This window comes from Xyrauchen texanus, chromosome 35 (assembly GCF_025860055.1).
Source record: "Xyrauchen texanus isolate HMW12.3.18 chromosome 35, RBS_HiC_50CHRs, whole genome shotgun sequence".
Taxonomy (NCBI): Eukaryota; Metazoa; Chordata; class Actinopteri; order Cypriniformes; family Catostomidae; genus Xyrauchen; species Xyrauchen texanus.
Window position 1 is genome coordinate 22,845,906 of NC_068310.1, and position 15,124 is coordinate 22,861,029.

General features: G+C 39.5%; 2 protein-coding genes across 2 annotated transcripts in view; one reads left to right on the plus strand and one right to left on the minus strand.

The window, feature by feature from the left end:
* The first annotated feature begins 1,183 nt into the window (after positions 1 to 1,183).
* Positions 1,184 to 11,233, plus strand: LOC127629111 (olfactomedin-like protein 3B). The gene is made up of 3 exons (XM_052106178.1): positions 1,184 to 1,436; positions 3,130 to 3,412; positions 9,945 to 11,233. The coding sequence occupies exons 1-3, from the start codon at positions 1,323 to 1,325 to the stop codon at positions 10,733 to 10,735; spliced, it is 1,188 nt and encodes a 395-aa protein (XP_051962138.1). The 5' UTR covers positions 1,184 to 1,322; the 3' UTR covers positions 10,736 to 11,233.
* A 179-nt stretch (positions 11,234 to 11,412) lies between these two features.
* syt6a (synaptotagmin VIa) overlaps positions 11,413 to 15,124 on the minus strand; it is a 72,472-nt gene continuing 68,760 nt past the window's right edge. The window contains exon 7 of the mRNA XM_052106175.1: positions 11,413 to 14,222. Coding sequence (XP_051962135.1) covers positions 14,151 to 14,222 — 72 coding nt within the window. The 3' untranslated portion in view covers positions 11,413 to 14,150. The remainder of the gene's footprint in view (positions 14,223 to 15,124) is intronic.

Below are 15,124 nucleotides of genomic sequence, written 5' to 3' on the forward strand. Positions count from 1 at the left end.
ACAATTTGAATGATTTTGGCCCTGCATAATTCAGTTTGATATTTTTAAGGAATCCTCAATTGCATTTCACTTTAAATGAACAGAGTTCCCTTTCAATGGCATTTTCACAAGTAGGATATGTGATGATAGGGAGAGAGTATGATAACTGTATGATAATTTTCTTATTTAGCATGGTGCAGGAGGCACTGTTTACATCTGACAATTTGAAAGAGGAATTCTGCATACCTTAGAAGTTATTATTATCAGGCATACTTCATGTATATTAGGGGCCAGTTGCTAGAAATACCTTAAATTAGAAAACCCATTGTTATCATTATGAATTGTCACTCATCGATTTTCTTGTAACTGGCCCCAGGTATTTACTGTATGAAAGCTAATCTGTGCCTAATAATGTAAGATTAATGTTTACATTGAAACCTTGATTTTTATTTTATTTTAAGGGGAAAAAACCTTCATGTTCTGTTGAGATTGTCTTTACTTTATGTTTGGTACATGTACATGTAAAAATATCAATTAATTTAAAATATAATCTTTTCTTGAATCGGTTTATATATTTATTTTTGTATATGTTGCTCTGACTTAATCAAATCACAGTAGAAAGGCAGTATTAAAACTATAACCCTCTATTTTACCACAAAGCAGGCCTACACTCCCTAAAAGGTAATTGTTATCCTGAATAATAACATTTCTGTTTGGGATCAATCTGACCCCAGCAAAAATGCATTGTAGAAAAATACAAAAAACAAATCAAAGTAAAATCTTAGCATGTGAATTTATTATTTATTATGTATTATTAATTATTATTATTATTATTATTATTATTATTAATCGTGTTTTATATCTGAGGTCTGTTACCCAAAAAGTTTAATGTACATTTTTTTTTTATGGATGCCGGTTTTTACTGTCTCAGTCTGAATGAATAGAATATAAACATGACAGAATATGAAGGTTAAAGGAGAATGTTTGTCAGCAGAAATTGGAAAAAGAATATTATATCAATAAGAAACAATATATAAATATATTTTACAGTACTTTAGTGACTTATATTTCAAGCACAGTACATTGTTCTCATTTGAGGATAGAAAGAGGCCAGACAGAGACACATGGCTCCTCCCTCAATTTTAGTAAAAACATTCCAGCCAAGAGAGAGAGCAAGCGAATATGAAACCCTGGAAGTCTCTGTTCTGGTTCTTTCTCCTTGTGAGCAATCTCACTGGAGGACAAGAACGCTCCATAACCAGCTACGGTTCACATCAGCTTCTCAGAGTTTTTAAGTTCTTTTGTTTGTTTTTTAGAAAAAGTGTCTATTGTCCAAACCCACCATGAAAGCCACCATATTCTTCATTCTCTTGATCATTTTTACTCAGCGTTCCAGGGGCCAGTACCACTACCAGGGTCTGATGAACTACCTGGAAAACAGGATGCTTGCTATGGAGGTAAGAATAATTGGGTTTGTCTGGGCAAAATCTGCTGTTTTGACAAATTATGATGTCTAAGTCTATACTGTCTGCAGTCCTGCTGGATTTCAGCCATCTTACAAAGACTTTTATTTTTCAAGAACAGATGAGGCACAATTCCACACTGCTCAAATTTCGCAATTCATCACTATTTGGTGATTTCTTGAAAGACCACTGAAGATGTAATTCAAAATCTTTGAGAACATCAATGCTAACATCTTTTCTACTCTATTCCCACATCAAAGTGGCCAAAAAGTGCAATAAACATTGATCACAGATTAAAACTTTGGTACCAGTTTGATTTCACTTACAGTTTTAGGCAGCAATGAAATAAAAGTTTTCAATTGTTTTAGAATGGTTTACAGAGTGGCAATATCGGTTAAAGCATGCTTTGTACATTAACACACATCTGGCTGAATCTAAAGTAACCTACTGAATACAAGTTCCCTTAAGAAAAAGCCCCTCAACGCAGCAGTGACTGAAACAATGTTTCTCAAACCAAAAATCCAAGACTTAGATGAATATTCAAACAAAACGGGTGGCTGTTGATCAAAGTCAGTGCTGTGCTGTCTGACATCAACTCTGAAGATTCAACTCTTTATCTTTGTCTTTCTTTTGTACACTGCCTTGTACTCCAGAGCAGAGAAACATTCCTCTGATTGATAGAGTCGTGTAGCTCAGCAGTTGTTTTCTCTCAGTGAAGATGAGAAATTATGCTAATTCAGTAATCAAATAATTGTTATGATTAAGTAGACAACTCATAAGATTAATGAAATGTATCCAGTGAATCTCCATATTTTACCATATTCAGGCAGGTCAGTTTTAATTAACTGAATCAGCAGGAGTCCACTGAACTAAAAAAAACAGTGTTATTATCAAAATATGTATGAGCTACTTTTAATTAACAATTTATTTAGCAGTCAAGATGGTATGTAAAGGATAATGTACAGTCAGCCGGTTGTTGTCGCACAACAAACCCTGTCGGGACAGGGTAATCAGGACACCAATGCAAAGCCTCTTATTACATGGCTACTAAGAAAAATAACTACAGTACATGGACATGGACATAAAATATTAATTATCATTGAAATTATGTAATTTAAGAAGAAAGAAATCACTGTACTGCTTAAATCCACCTCCAGTTTGTGTCAGAGTTCTGTTGACTGCCTGAACCCTCAATATTCTGCCGATTTCAAGACTACTTGCCAAATAAATAAATAAAAGTATAGCCACAAGACATAAACAATATACATGTTAACATAATTTTACTGTTAAATAAAATCGCTTGATAACCTTTTCTGTGTAAATGCATATCCAATTTTATAAATCCATTGCCATGCTGACCTGACACAGTAACGTGTGCTGACTCCATATGACAGTTAATGTAACCTTTCAATGAATGAGCTTTTTAACTTCCCCAACCAATGCCTTGAATAGGAAAAAAGAAATCATCAGAAACTAACTGCTTTCTGTAGAGATTAACAGAGTATCTCTTCTGTACAGTTATTGCCAACAGCATTTTAATGCACAGAAAACTATTCACATTTGGAGTAACTGTTTTATTTGAAAGAATTTCTAGCACTCTTTCATCTGAAAATGTCCAATTAAAGACAGGCTGCAGATCATTTTAAACAATTTACATTACTTATTAGTGAGTTTGTTATACTTCCAGGAACGTATTGCCCTGTGGCATGAACAGAACAACCGCTACAATTCTGATCTGAAGGAATTTAGGCAGCAAGCTACAGACCTGTTGGAGAAGTTAGGCAAAGAGTACACTAAACTGCATTCAGACCTGGAGGCTGCCGCAGCGCAGGTGGACCGTGTGGAGCGTGAGATGGACTACACTGAAACCAAGAATCCTCCAAAGCCTTGTGTTAAAGCAGCAGACAAGATGGTGGAACAGGATGTGGTTGTTAAGGAGAGGAAGAAGGAAGAATTCTTTGAGGTCTCTGGTGAGTATTGGGAATGGCAGCTGAAGCCCAGCTCAAGCCACTTGGAATTTGCTTTTGATCATTTGCTTTCAGTTTTAGCCTTGACATGGTCTTGGCCGATAGAAAGACCCTAGTTACAGTATACCAGTTTGGAGGATCTGCCTCTGGAAAATTGTGATACTGGAAAATAGAATGAAAAAATTGGTGGGAGTTAATGGCTGCAACTTGTAATTCTCATTTTTATATTTTAAGAGCTAATTAACATGCCCTATTGGGATTGTGCTATAGTGCTTTGAGAGAAGGCTGTGTTACTGTCTCATCTGAACAGTTTTTGCATTAATTGTTACCCAAGGGGTCACTCTTGAGCACCGAAATATGCCTCTGACTTATGAAAAAAGGCCAATGAGGAGTTGGCAGACAGTATTTGCATACCCCGCCCCCAGACATACGGGTATTTAAGCGGGGCAAATACGGGAGTTCATTCAGAAATTATCTTCGGAGCTGATGGTCATACATGCAGTTTGCTGCGAGTCACACACACCAAGTTCCTGTTATTCATCTGACGCTCTGCATGCTGTTGGATTCGACGGCGCACAACAGCGGCTTTCTCCTTCTTTGCACGGCATGTACATTGTTGCCCCTGGGCGCTTAGACAGCACAGACAAACTCGTAAAGAGTTCTATAAAAGAGTGATTTTATTTAAGAGTAATTTCCTCTAAAAGAGCAAAACACAGTGGCGTTGAACGTCCTTTTCAGGACGAGTCTTTTTCAAGATGCCTTTCCGCCCCTGTGTTGTTCCTGGATGCGGTAGAGTGCTCTCCGCTTCAGACGGCCACAGGCGTTGTCTCGTGACAACGTTGCGGTCGCGGCTTGCTTTCAACAGAAAAGGGCGCTAAGCGCAAGCGAGTCACCCGGCCAGTTCGTCAACGAGCCCGTAGAACTCGGTAACATGTTGACGAACTGGCCGGGTGAATCGCTTGCAATTAGCGCCCTTTCCCTCACCCGAGGTATAATAGTGCGCCTTCTTTCCCAGGAGATCTCACCTCTCGAATCCCTGGTTGATTCCTCCCTAGCCCTCATGGGTCCGCAGTTCAGCGGAGGAACTTGCCGACCCAATCCACTACGGGTACTTAATCTACCCTGTACTGGAATAGGTGCTCCACAGGTTAAAGGCCTCCTAAGCGGACTCCCCCCTGTGTGTAATCTCTGCGGTACTGTCCCCTCATAAGTCAGAGGCATATTTCGGTGCTCAAGAGAGACCCCTAGTGTCGCTTCTCCGACACAACGTCTCGTTCCCTTCATCGGAGAACGGAGGTTACATACGTAACCTAGACGTTATGCTAGTGCTTGGCTTAACTGAAGATTTGCTTATTTAGAGGAAAGATGTGGTGTGTCTTGGTAATAAGGGAACAAGGAACAAAGAATCATGTCAGTCAGTTCACTGACTTTATACCAACCACGTTTTTTGTTAAGATGTTGTGCAGTTGTTGATTTCTACAGCTGACTCTTGATGTTTTTGTCCAAAATGCTGGAATACAAGCAAATGAAGTGGGACATTTGGCCATTAATCTGACGCCATTAATATGTATCAATTGAATGACATTACTTTTAACATTATGAAGTCGCATTCAAAAACTCATGCCATTGGTTGAGTCGGTGTTGTTGTGCTGGGCTGGACTGGCTAATAAAAACAAACAATTTCAATAGTGCTAAAAATATGTATGAATGGCTTACTTATAGATGTCACTGCATATTAAGCTGGGATTGGAGAAAATATTTTAACATCGAAAAAGGTGTACCCTTAAGTTTTAAAGGGTTAGTTTACCCAAAAATGAAAATTCTCTTATGATTTGCTCAACTCCATTTCATCCCAGATGTGAATGACATTCTTTCATCTGCTGAACACAAGCAAAGGTTTTTAGAAGAATATCTTAACTCTCTAGATCCATACAATGCAATTGAACGGGTGCCAAAATTTTGAAGCTCTAAAATCCACACAAGGGCAACATAAAAGTACTCCAGACAACTCTGGTGATTAAATCCATGTCTTCTGAACCGATATGATAGGTGTGGGTGATAAACAGCTCAATATTAATGTCCTTTTGCCTTCACTTTCACTTTCTCCTTCTTGTGTTTTTGGTGATTCACATTCTTCGTACATTTCGCCCCCTACTGGGCAGGGAGGAGAATTTATGATAAAAAATAACTTAAATATTTATCTTTTTCTCACCCACACCTATCATATAGTGTCTGATCACATGGATTTAACCACATCAGTAATATGGTTTACTTATATGATGCCCTAAAATTTTGGCACCCATTTCATCTGCATTGTATGGACTAGGGATGTAACGGTTTCAAGGTTTAACAATGTACCTCTGTTTTAAAAAGGACTGTTATCATACCGATGAAATCTTCTCATTGACGGTATTGCATAAATATAAAGATATAGAAAAATATCTGAATTTTTCTAAAATCCAAATCTGTTTAATTGAGACAGAATCAGCTACATTTACACAGCGAGATAAAATAAGTCTTTAAACTGCACCTTCCTCATGTTACATTGACATGCAGGTGTCACGAGCACATCAGAAGTGTGGCACTATCAGAGCGCAAGCACATCATCCAGACATGTCTGAGCCTTAACCTTTATTTCTGCCACCAAAGCAGATGACGTCCGCTGTCTGGGATTACTTTGGGTATATTAAAGACCCACGAGGCACTATCATGTTGATGGTTACCCAGTATGTAAAGTTTGTCGTAAAAAAGGATCGGCTCAGGAAGGAAACACGTTTACGGCTCAGGAAGGAAACACGTTCTCCGTGAGAACCATTCCACGGAATTTGCGGAAATGAATGTACTCTAAGTGGAAATACAGTATACAGGAAAATAAATTATAGCCCCTGTTTCATAAAAAAAACTGATTCAATGTAGTTTTACTAGGTAGTACTAGGTAGGCTAAAGTTATGTTTATGCTTTGTCACATTCACAAATGCAGCAAACAGATTTAAGACCTTGTTCAACATTTCAATGTGCCAACTGTTTATAATTTGCAGTGCAATAGTAGGCCAACAATATGTTTGATACTTTATTTGATATAACATATTGTAGTACTAAATAGGGTTTACAAAGTGCATGGTTTTTGGTGTGCATGAAATTGACATTGACAATATGCATGCAGGAAATTGACAGTGGCAGAAAATAGACAGTATTGGACAAATGGCAAAAAATAAACTGCAAATGAAGAATATATTTTCAGTAGGTATTGTTTCAAATTAAATTAAATCATAAATGCAACAAATGATTGACTGCATACCGATGCATATCTAAGTGTTACCCTGGGCAAATTATTACAATGAAATTTCATAAATCATAAAACAAAATGTTTTTATTTTTTTTTAAGAGAAAGAAAACAGCACAATAAAACAAGACAAATATCCTGAGCGGCTCGCCCCACGGCCAGTCTGACTACTCCATCGGACCAGCTGAGCTGGATGATGAATTCGCCACTGCATCGGAGAGTGTCCCGGCATCTGACGCACAAGACTCCACTGGGCTGCTGCCTTCAGCCGCTGTGAGGGTGGGGTTGGACTGGAACCCTCCATCCTCCCCGCAGCCCTCATGGCTAGAAGATTGCTCCCCCATCCCCGGTTCCTTTCTTCCCGGAGGTGCATGATAAGCTGACGACGCTGAGGTCGTGGACGGCACCTTTCACTGCACGCAACCAACCTCCTCATTCTTCCGCTCTCACTACCCTCAATGGCGGGCCAGCCCACAGGTACTCAGAGGTCCCCCAGGTGGACAGAGCAGTTGCGATCCACCTGTGTCCAAAAAACGCCGCCACCTGGCGGGATCACTTGGTGCTCCCCTCCCTGTAGGATGATGTCAATGACCGCAAAAGCCTACAGCGCCACCGGATAGGCCGCCTCCGCCCTGCATGCCATGGTCCTCCTGCAAGTCCACCAGGCCAAGGCACTGAAAGATCTGCACTTGGGTAGTCCTGACCCCGATGTGCTGCAGGAACTGCGACTGACTTCGCAATCCGGGCCATGAAGGTAACAGCGCGGGCACTCGGGCAGGTGATGGCCACTTTCATGGTCCAGGAACGTCACCTCTGGCTGAACCTGGTCGAGATGCGGAAGGTAGACAAAGCCAGCTTTCTCAACGCCCCGGTCTCCCAGCTCGGCCTATTCGGCGAAACCTGGGACGACTTCGCCCATCAGTTTTCGGTGGTGAAGAAACAGACAGAGGCCGTTTCTCACATCATGCCTCGCCGCCGTTCCAGCACGGGCCGTGCTTTTTTTGCTTGCCGAGGGCGTCCCCCTACGGCTTCCAAACGTCAGGCAGCTCTGCCTCAACCTGGGCCCAGCTCTCAGCCCCAGCATCGAGCGCCCCGCAGGAAGCGCAAGCCCCCCATCTGTCGGAAGTCCTCGAGGACCCAGAAGGCTCCCAAGTATTCCTGCGATGGACAACCCAGGGAATAAGACGTTTGCTCCGGAGCTGGTAAACAGGCCACTCCATCCCCCAATGGAGGGCCGGGAGGAGAATATTAATTTACCTTTATTTCTTTTGCCACACCCCTTCGGGCTGTGGTACCCACATTCTCAATAAAAGATCCATTTCCTCATTCCCTGGGTCACCTGGCCCGCAAATGCCGTTCTCACGGCAACCCGGTGCCACACTCCGGCAGTCCGGCACCTACGCAGGACCTCTTCCTCAGTCACTAACCCACCCCCTGCCGGGTGTGCGGAGCAAGGTAAGTGCTTCGAGTTTTCACTCAGCACGATAGAGCCTTTCCCTCCAGCAGAGATTAAGAAGGGTTTCTACAGCCCTTACTTCATTGTACCCAGGAAATTCCAGATGCTCCTTGGTCATATGGAATCCTCTTGATGCATATGAGACTGCTTCAGCACTGGCTTCAGACTCTATTCCCAAGATGGGCATGGCGCTGCGGCACATACCGTGTGTTCATCACCCCAGCCTGTCACAAGATTTCAACCCCTGGACAGACCTCTGTTTTCTGCGGACATGAATCCCCCTACAGCAGGTGTCCTGATGCGTTCTGGTCACCACAGATGCCTCCAAACGGGGTTGGACAGGGCCCCGGCTGGGTTGGCACATCAACTGCCTAGAGTTGCTGGCTGTAATTCTTGCCCTGCGGAGGTTTCTCCCACTACTTCGGGGCAAGCACGTCTTTATCCGTTCAGACAGCACCACCACGATAGCTTACATAAATCGTGCCGGCGCACTAGTCACGACTCGGGTCACGGCGCGGACGCGGGCACACTCAGCAGAGTGTGGAGGCTTCACCCCCAGGCAGTCCAGCTGATTTGAGAGCGGTTCGGCAAAGCACAGGTAGACCTGTTTACTTCCCAAGAGACCTCCCACTGCCCGCTGGTACTACCTAGTGGAGGCTCCCCTTGGGATAGACGCGCTGGCACACAGCTGGCCCCGGGGGCTGCTCAAGTATGCATTTCCCCCAGTGAACCTACTTGCACGGGAGCTGTGCAAGGTCAGGGAGGACGAGGAACAAGTCACTTTAGTAGCTCTCTATTGGCCCACGCGGGCTTGGTTCTCGGATCTCACGCTCCACAACATGGCATAAGGACCTTTTTTCTCAGGGACGGGGCATCCTATATGTATAAAAAGGTCCTTCCTCAGGGGAATTCGCCAGGGAGGGGCTGTCGCGAGGAGCGTGAGTATATGTGTGTGTGTGTATATATATATATATATATATATATATATATATATATAATAAATTGAAAGTAGTTTTTCCAATTTCCCACACAATTAATATCAGAAAGTGTATTTACTTATATTTGTTCAGCAATAAAACGGATATAATTAAAACAATGATTGTATTGGAAAATATGGCGAAAAGATATTTGATGGTGTATGTTTTATACCTCTTCTATTAAAAATTTAAAATCCAAAAGAGATGTAAGATGTTAGCTGCAAAATGTGGCAAATCATGACAAGAGAGCTTTAAAGCCCAAAACATTCAATAAATCACATGTCTTAGAAACATTAACCATGTTCTGTAATCTAAAACAGACAGACACCAAACAATTAAGGTGATTAAGAACATTAGCCCCTCATTATCACTTCACAATCTTTCCTTGATTACAAAGTTGCAATAACATGTGTGGCATTGAAAGGTTTTTGTTTAATTGTTGCAGATGTAAAATGGACATTATGCCATGTTGTGGAGGCTTATAAGGCAGTGTCCACACTGTTCATTTAATTTTAACTCCTCTTTCTACAGGTCTTTTTTCTCTCTCTCATTTTCATTTGTGTTCTCTGGGGTTTTATTTTATTGCTTCCTACAATAAAGTCAAACAAATTTTATGTGCTCTTCCAAGATCTAAAGGCCAAAATCAGGGTTTAAACTCAATAATTGCTTAGTTTTCGATTCCACTTTTCATGGCGCTGTCCTCCACTGCTTGTGCAAAGCAAGATACAAAGCATTCTGTTTAAATTGCTTCAAAGTTTGCCATTTTAATCATTAAGTACAGGCCGCATTCACTTTAATCTTGTTTGTTTTCATTGACAGTGTGCATTAACATTGTATCCAGTATTCGAGCAATGAAGATCCTTAAGAGACTGGGGAGTCCCAAAGGTGTCTGGACCAAAGATGCCATATCAGCAAAAGTCTATGTCTTTAACAGCACATCTGATAACACACTGTACGAGTTCAACTCCGTCCGAGAGCTCTCTGCATCATCTGGCATATCTAAAGGCAGACAAGTTACTCTGCCCTCTGCTTGGAATGGAACCGGTCATGCGGTATATGATGGCTTCCTCTACTATGTCTGTGAGGACTCTGAGCTCCGAGTTATTAAATATGACCTCAGCAATGGTTCAGTTGCAGACAGTGCAGTGTTTCCAGTAGAAGATCACTCCCCAGTGTACAGCCTTAATCCAGAGACTCTGATAGACCTAGTGGCAGATGAAGATGGGCTATGGGCACTATACGCTGCTGGAGACACCATCAATCTAGCTAAGATGGACTCCAACTCCCTGGACATAGAACAGATGTGGGACACGGCATGCCCGAGAAACAACGCTGAAGCAGCCTTTATTGTCTGCGGCACAGTCTATGTGGTTTACAACACCAAGCCACCGAGCCGCTCACGTGTGCAGTGTGTGTTTGATGTGAATGACATGGTAAGCAGTGGTGAGGCACCTCTGGTTTATTTCTCCAGGCGCTATGGGGGCCATTCCAGCCTGAAATACAATCCCGAGGAGAGGCAGCTTTATGCGTGGGATGACGGGTACCAGATTCTTTATAAGCTCGCACTGAAGAAGAAGCTATGGGCGATTATGCCCCCACCTGAGGAATAGGTGTGCGTTTAAAGACACTGTGACATCAAAATGAGAGTTTTGTGGCTTGTAGTCCATGTGTGTTTGCTTTAAGGCCATTTATATGCATGTTCACTTCAGTATTGACAAAATACACTTAGATATAGATATTTAAATTACAGTCTCTACTTTCCGGAAAATCATTCAAAAATATTGATGACTCATGTTACACTACAAAGTTTTTTGTCCAATCAGATGAGAATGTCACTCCCCCTGCAACCGACTAGCAAGTAGCAAATCATAGTTAATGGCTTTGAACTAAATAAATTGTAGATGATGAGCCCTCTGATAAATCCTGCCTAAACTAACTGTTTAAATGTGTAATATGTCGACACAGGTCAAGAAAATGTACTTGCCAGGCAATATCATGGTGTCTTTAAAGGGCATACCATTTCTGGCTTCAAAATGTTTTTCTTTAACTTTATTAATGCACAGATACATTATATTGCTTTAGTTGCACATTTTATTAAAAACATATTAGATACTTTCCTTAAAAGAAGTATACTTATCTTTTTCAATAACTGAATGATCAGTGAATATATAACTTGCACTCACTCTTGTGAGTCAGTGGTTGAACTTTATAAAACTGAAAGTGAAGCAACTGTTTGAAGCAAAAAATCCATGAAATGACTGAACCAACATTTTATTTTAGCATTTTTAAAATACAAGAACTGTTTCAAACATTACAAGTTATATTGTAAGTACAAATGATCAATACAAAATTAGAAAGTCGTTTCATTCACAAGGGGGCAGAAACATTTTGTTAATACACAGCACACAAGAGTCAGTTGTGAGGTAAATAACCAGATTGTATTTCTTAACTTTATTTTTTTACATATACCTACAGAAACACACTCTAAGTTAACTGAGTTTTACAACATTATTATTATTGTAAAAACAGGTAAAACCAAAAAGTTGTACTTTAGTACAACCATTTCCTCCACATTGACTGGGATTTTTAAAGATTCTGTTAAAATATGAAATCTTACTATATAGAAATACTTAAAGCTTAACAATTACCCTACAAGGTGATGGAGGATGTGCCCCATGTGCCATATGGATTTCAAGATATTTTAACACCACCAACTGGAAATAAGTGAAAAGTCATTGCTCTGGAATATTGAGCTGTGCCCACTGCCCAGCATGTTTTGGCAGCATTGACAACAAGCTTCCTGCATAGTAGGTTCACTCTACCAGGGGTTGTGCCTTTGAAACAGCTGTTGCATGCATTTGAATTGTCTGTCTATAAGGAAACTATATCTCATTTTCTTTTTAATTTAAAACATAAAAGTGTCAAGATGTCCAGAACTTTGAAAGGAAGCTCTGATCTAATGCTACTTTTGTGCATTTATGTTATCTGTTTCCAACATTTTGCAGCAATTTTTAAGTAAATTTGAGTGAGAGGAGAATTTTGGACTATAGCAACTACAGGCACGTTAAAGGAATAGTTCACCCAAAATGAAAATTCTGTCATCATTTTCTTACATTATTGTTGTTTCAAAGTGGTATGACTTTTTTTCTTTTCTTTTCTTTTTTTTTTTTTTTCGAAATTTCTTCTTATGTTCCATGGAAGGAAGAAAGTCATACATGTTTGGAGTGACATGAGGGTAAGAAAATTATGACAGACTTTGGTGAACTTACCCTTTAATTTAGCACTGAGCAATGTGAACCAGAGTAGCTCTGTTTGTTAGATTTAAATTTCACTGTGTTATGAATGAAAGTAAATGTAATAACTAGGTCAGAAACCAGGATTGAGTAAATCAGACCAAAGATAACTTTTAACCACAGAGATAAACAAAAATAAATAAATAATAATGGAAAACCCTAAATTGAAATGAAAGACTTAGATTTATGACATAAACGTCTAAAAAGTAACATGAATTACTATTTTGACTGCTTTGTAAATTATTATAAAAATTATTAATACATTAAAATATTAATAAATTAATATTCAAATTATAATAATTATATTTTATATTTTATTAATATAAATATTTCCATATGTAACAGACATTAGGTACCACACTATCTCATACATATCCTTTCAATTGTCCATCTTTTTAAGACATAATCATAACAGTATAATTGGTGTTAAATGCAACAAATGCAAATCTTTAAATAAAACATTTGTTCCTGTTACGTTATGTCAAACCTGCTCGTGACATACAGACCTGAATAGTACTCTATTTCAAAATTTGAGCATACATTGTTTACTGTAGACATTGCCCAGGACAATACATCAAAGTATAGAAAACTATGTCAGTCCAGTATAACTTACAGTAAAATTACATTTCAAAAGATTACAAGATGTTACTGTAAGAACAGCTGGAGGGTTCAAAGAGGAATAGAATCTATTAAATACAATGCTATAAATAAAACCCTCAATTATCTCCTCAAATGTATTTGAATAATAAAAAAGTGAAAAGAACAACTCACATCAACCAAGACAGGTATCTAAGGATATTTCAGTGTCACATGTAAACACTGTTACTTTAAATGCCCAGATTTGTACACACGGTACTCACACATGAATTTTAATGTAATCACATAAATGTATTCAGCTACATCTGAAGTGTTTTTGTGTGCAAATATGAACTATTTTACATGTAAACTGTCTTTGTTTTGGCAAATCTATGAATAGGACAAAGATTGTTGTGCTCTGAAGAAATTCAGACAGTCTTTTTGTACACATATAACATTTATATAACATCTATAAACTGATATATATTGATATAAGTATACCTTCACATAGGTTTTGTTTTCATACTGATTTTCAAGAGATAATAATTTGTTCATAGTAGCACACAACAAATCCATCTCACTCTTCAGTTCTCTTTTCTCACTCATACAAAACATTGTACTTTCCCTCAGTCTCTGATTTACCTTCGTCCTTTCTGAACATATTCTTAACCATCCAACCCCCAAGATGGCTGATCCTGCTTTCAAAGTCTAAGATCTGAGTAGAGCCTTCCACAAAGTACAGCAGTACTGTGCACAACGTTCTACGTGCACGCACACTGCATGCAAAACACCACGGTCAGATTTCAAATGCTTTTGTCTGGAGGAAAAGTCAAATGGGAAAGAAACATCTCTGCTAACAATACCAAGCTATTCTAGTAACACAAAATTGGCATTGCAGAGTATTCTAGGTGAAAAGGTTTGCACAACACCCCTAAGAACTGACTGAGGATCATATGTACTGGAACAGCTTGAATACACGGAACATCGGGCAAACACAACAGAGTTTGAACTTAGATCAGTGTTTGTAAACCATCTGTGTGGAAATAGCAGGGCTTGGGGAACATTTCTCTTAATCTCTCTCTTTGTCATTTTTTTTACCTTCTACTGTCAGAGTGACAATGGTTAGAGAGGGGGGGTGCCTTATATATAGCTCTGATCAAGGGCTGGCTGGGGGTTTGGGGGAGGGACAGGACCCCTGACTGTCAAAACTGGCCGTTCTAGCCTTCCACTGTAAAAGAACACACATGAAAAAACAATCAATGTGAGAATCAGTGTTGTGGAACATTTTCTGAAACTTGCCAAGCTACAAGCGCTGCAAATGTTACACAAGCAATTACTAACTAAAGGATCTATTTCTACTTGATCGAACCCTAAAAATTCATTTTGTTAGCATAGCCTAAATCAGGTTGATCAGGTTGATTTATGAATAAAACCAGTTAATTTATATGTTACCATGTGAAGGACATATTAAGTTATTCAACAAAACATTTTACAGTGTACATTGATATGATCAGATTATCTATCAGATTATCAGATTATCTAATTTATTAAATAATCAGATATGTATTTCTCAAAAACAATGACTCAAAACAAATGATACAACAGATACTACTGTGTGTGTGTGTGTGTGTGTGTGTGTGTGTGTGTGTGTGTGTGTGTGTGTGTGTATATATATAAATATACGGTATATATAAATGTGCTTCATATGGTAACATCAAAATTAACTGGTTTTATGCAAACCACCAAAATCAATTTTAGGCTAATAATTTTAGGGTAACAATTGCATGTTAGCACTTTTTACAAAGTAGAGTCAATCTACATCAAACACATAGTTTTAAAATGCAGTTTAACTAAATATTTTGCAACAAAATGGCACACAGGACTACATTATAAAGCACTGCGGTTGAAATATATCCCCTTAATACAGCAGAAGAGGAGTTCTCTTTGAAAATGTTGATTTCTGATGATTAACTCTTGACTACAGGTCAGAAGAAGGAATAGCATTTCAGTGTGTAAATTAAAACCAGCACTGACATATTCCACTCATGCAAATATGAGGAAGTGGCTAGAGGGATTTGAATGTTTACAAAGGGAGATTGGCAACAGGTCAGAAATAGACTCTGGCAATGC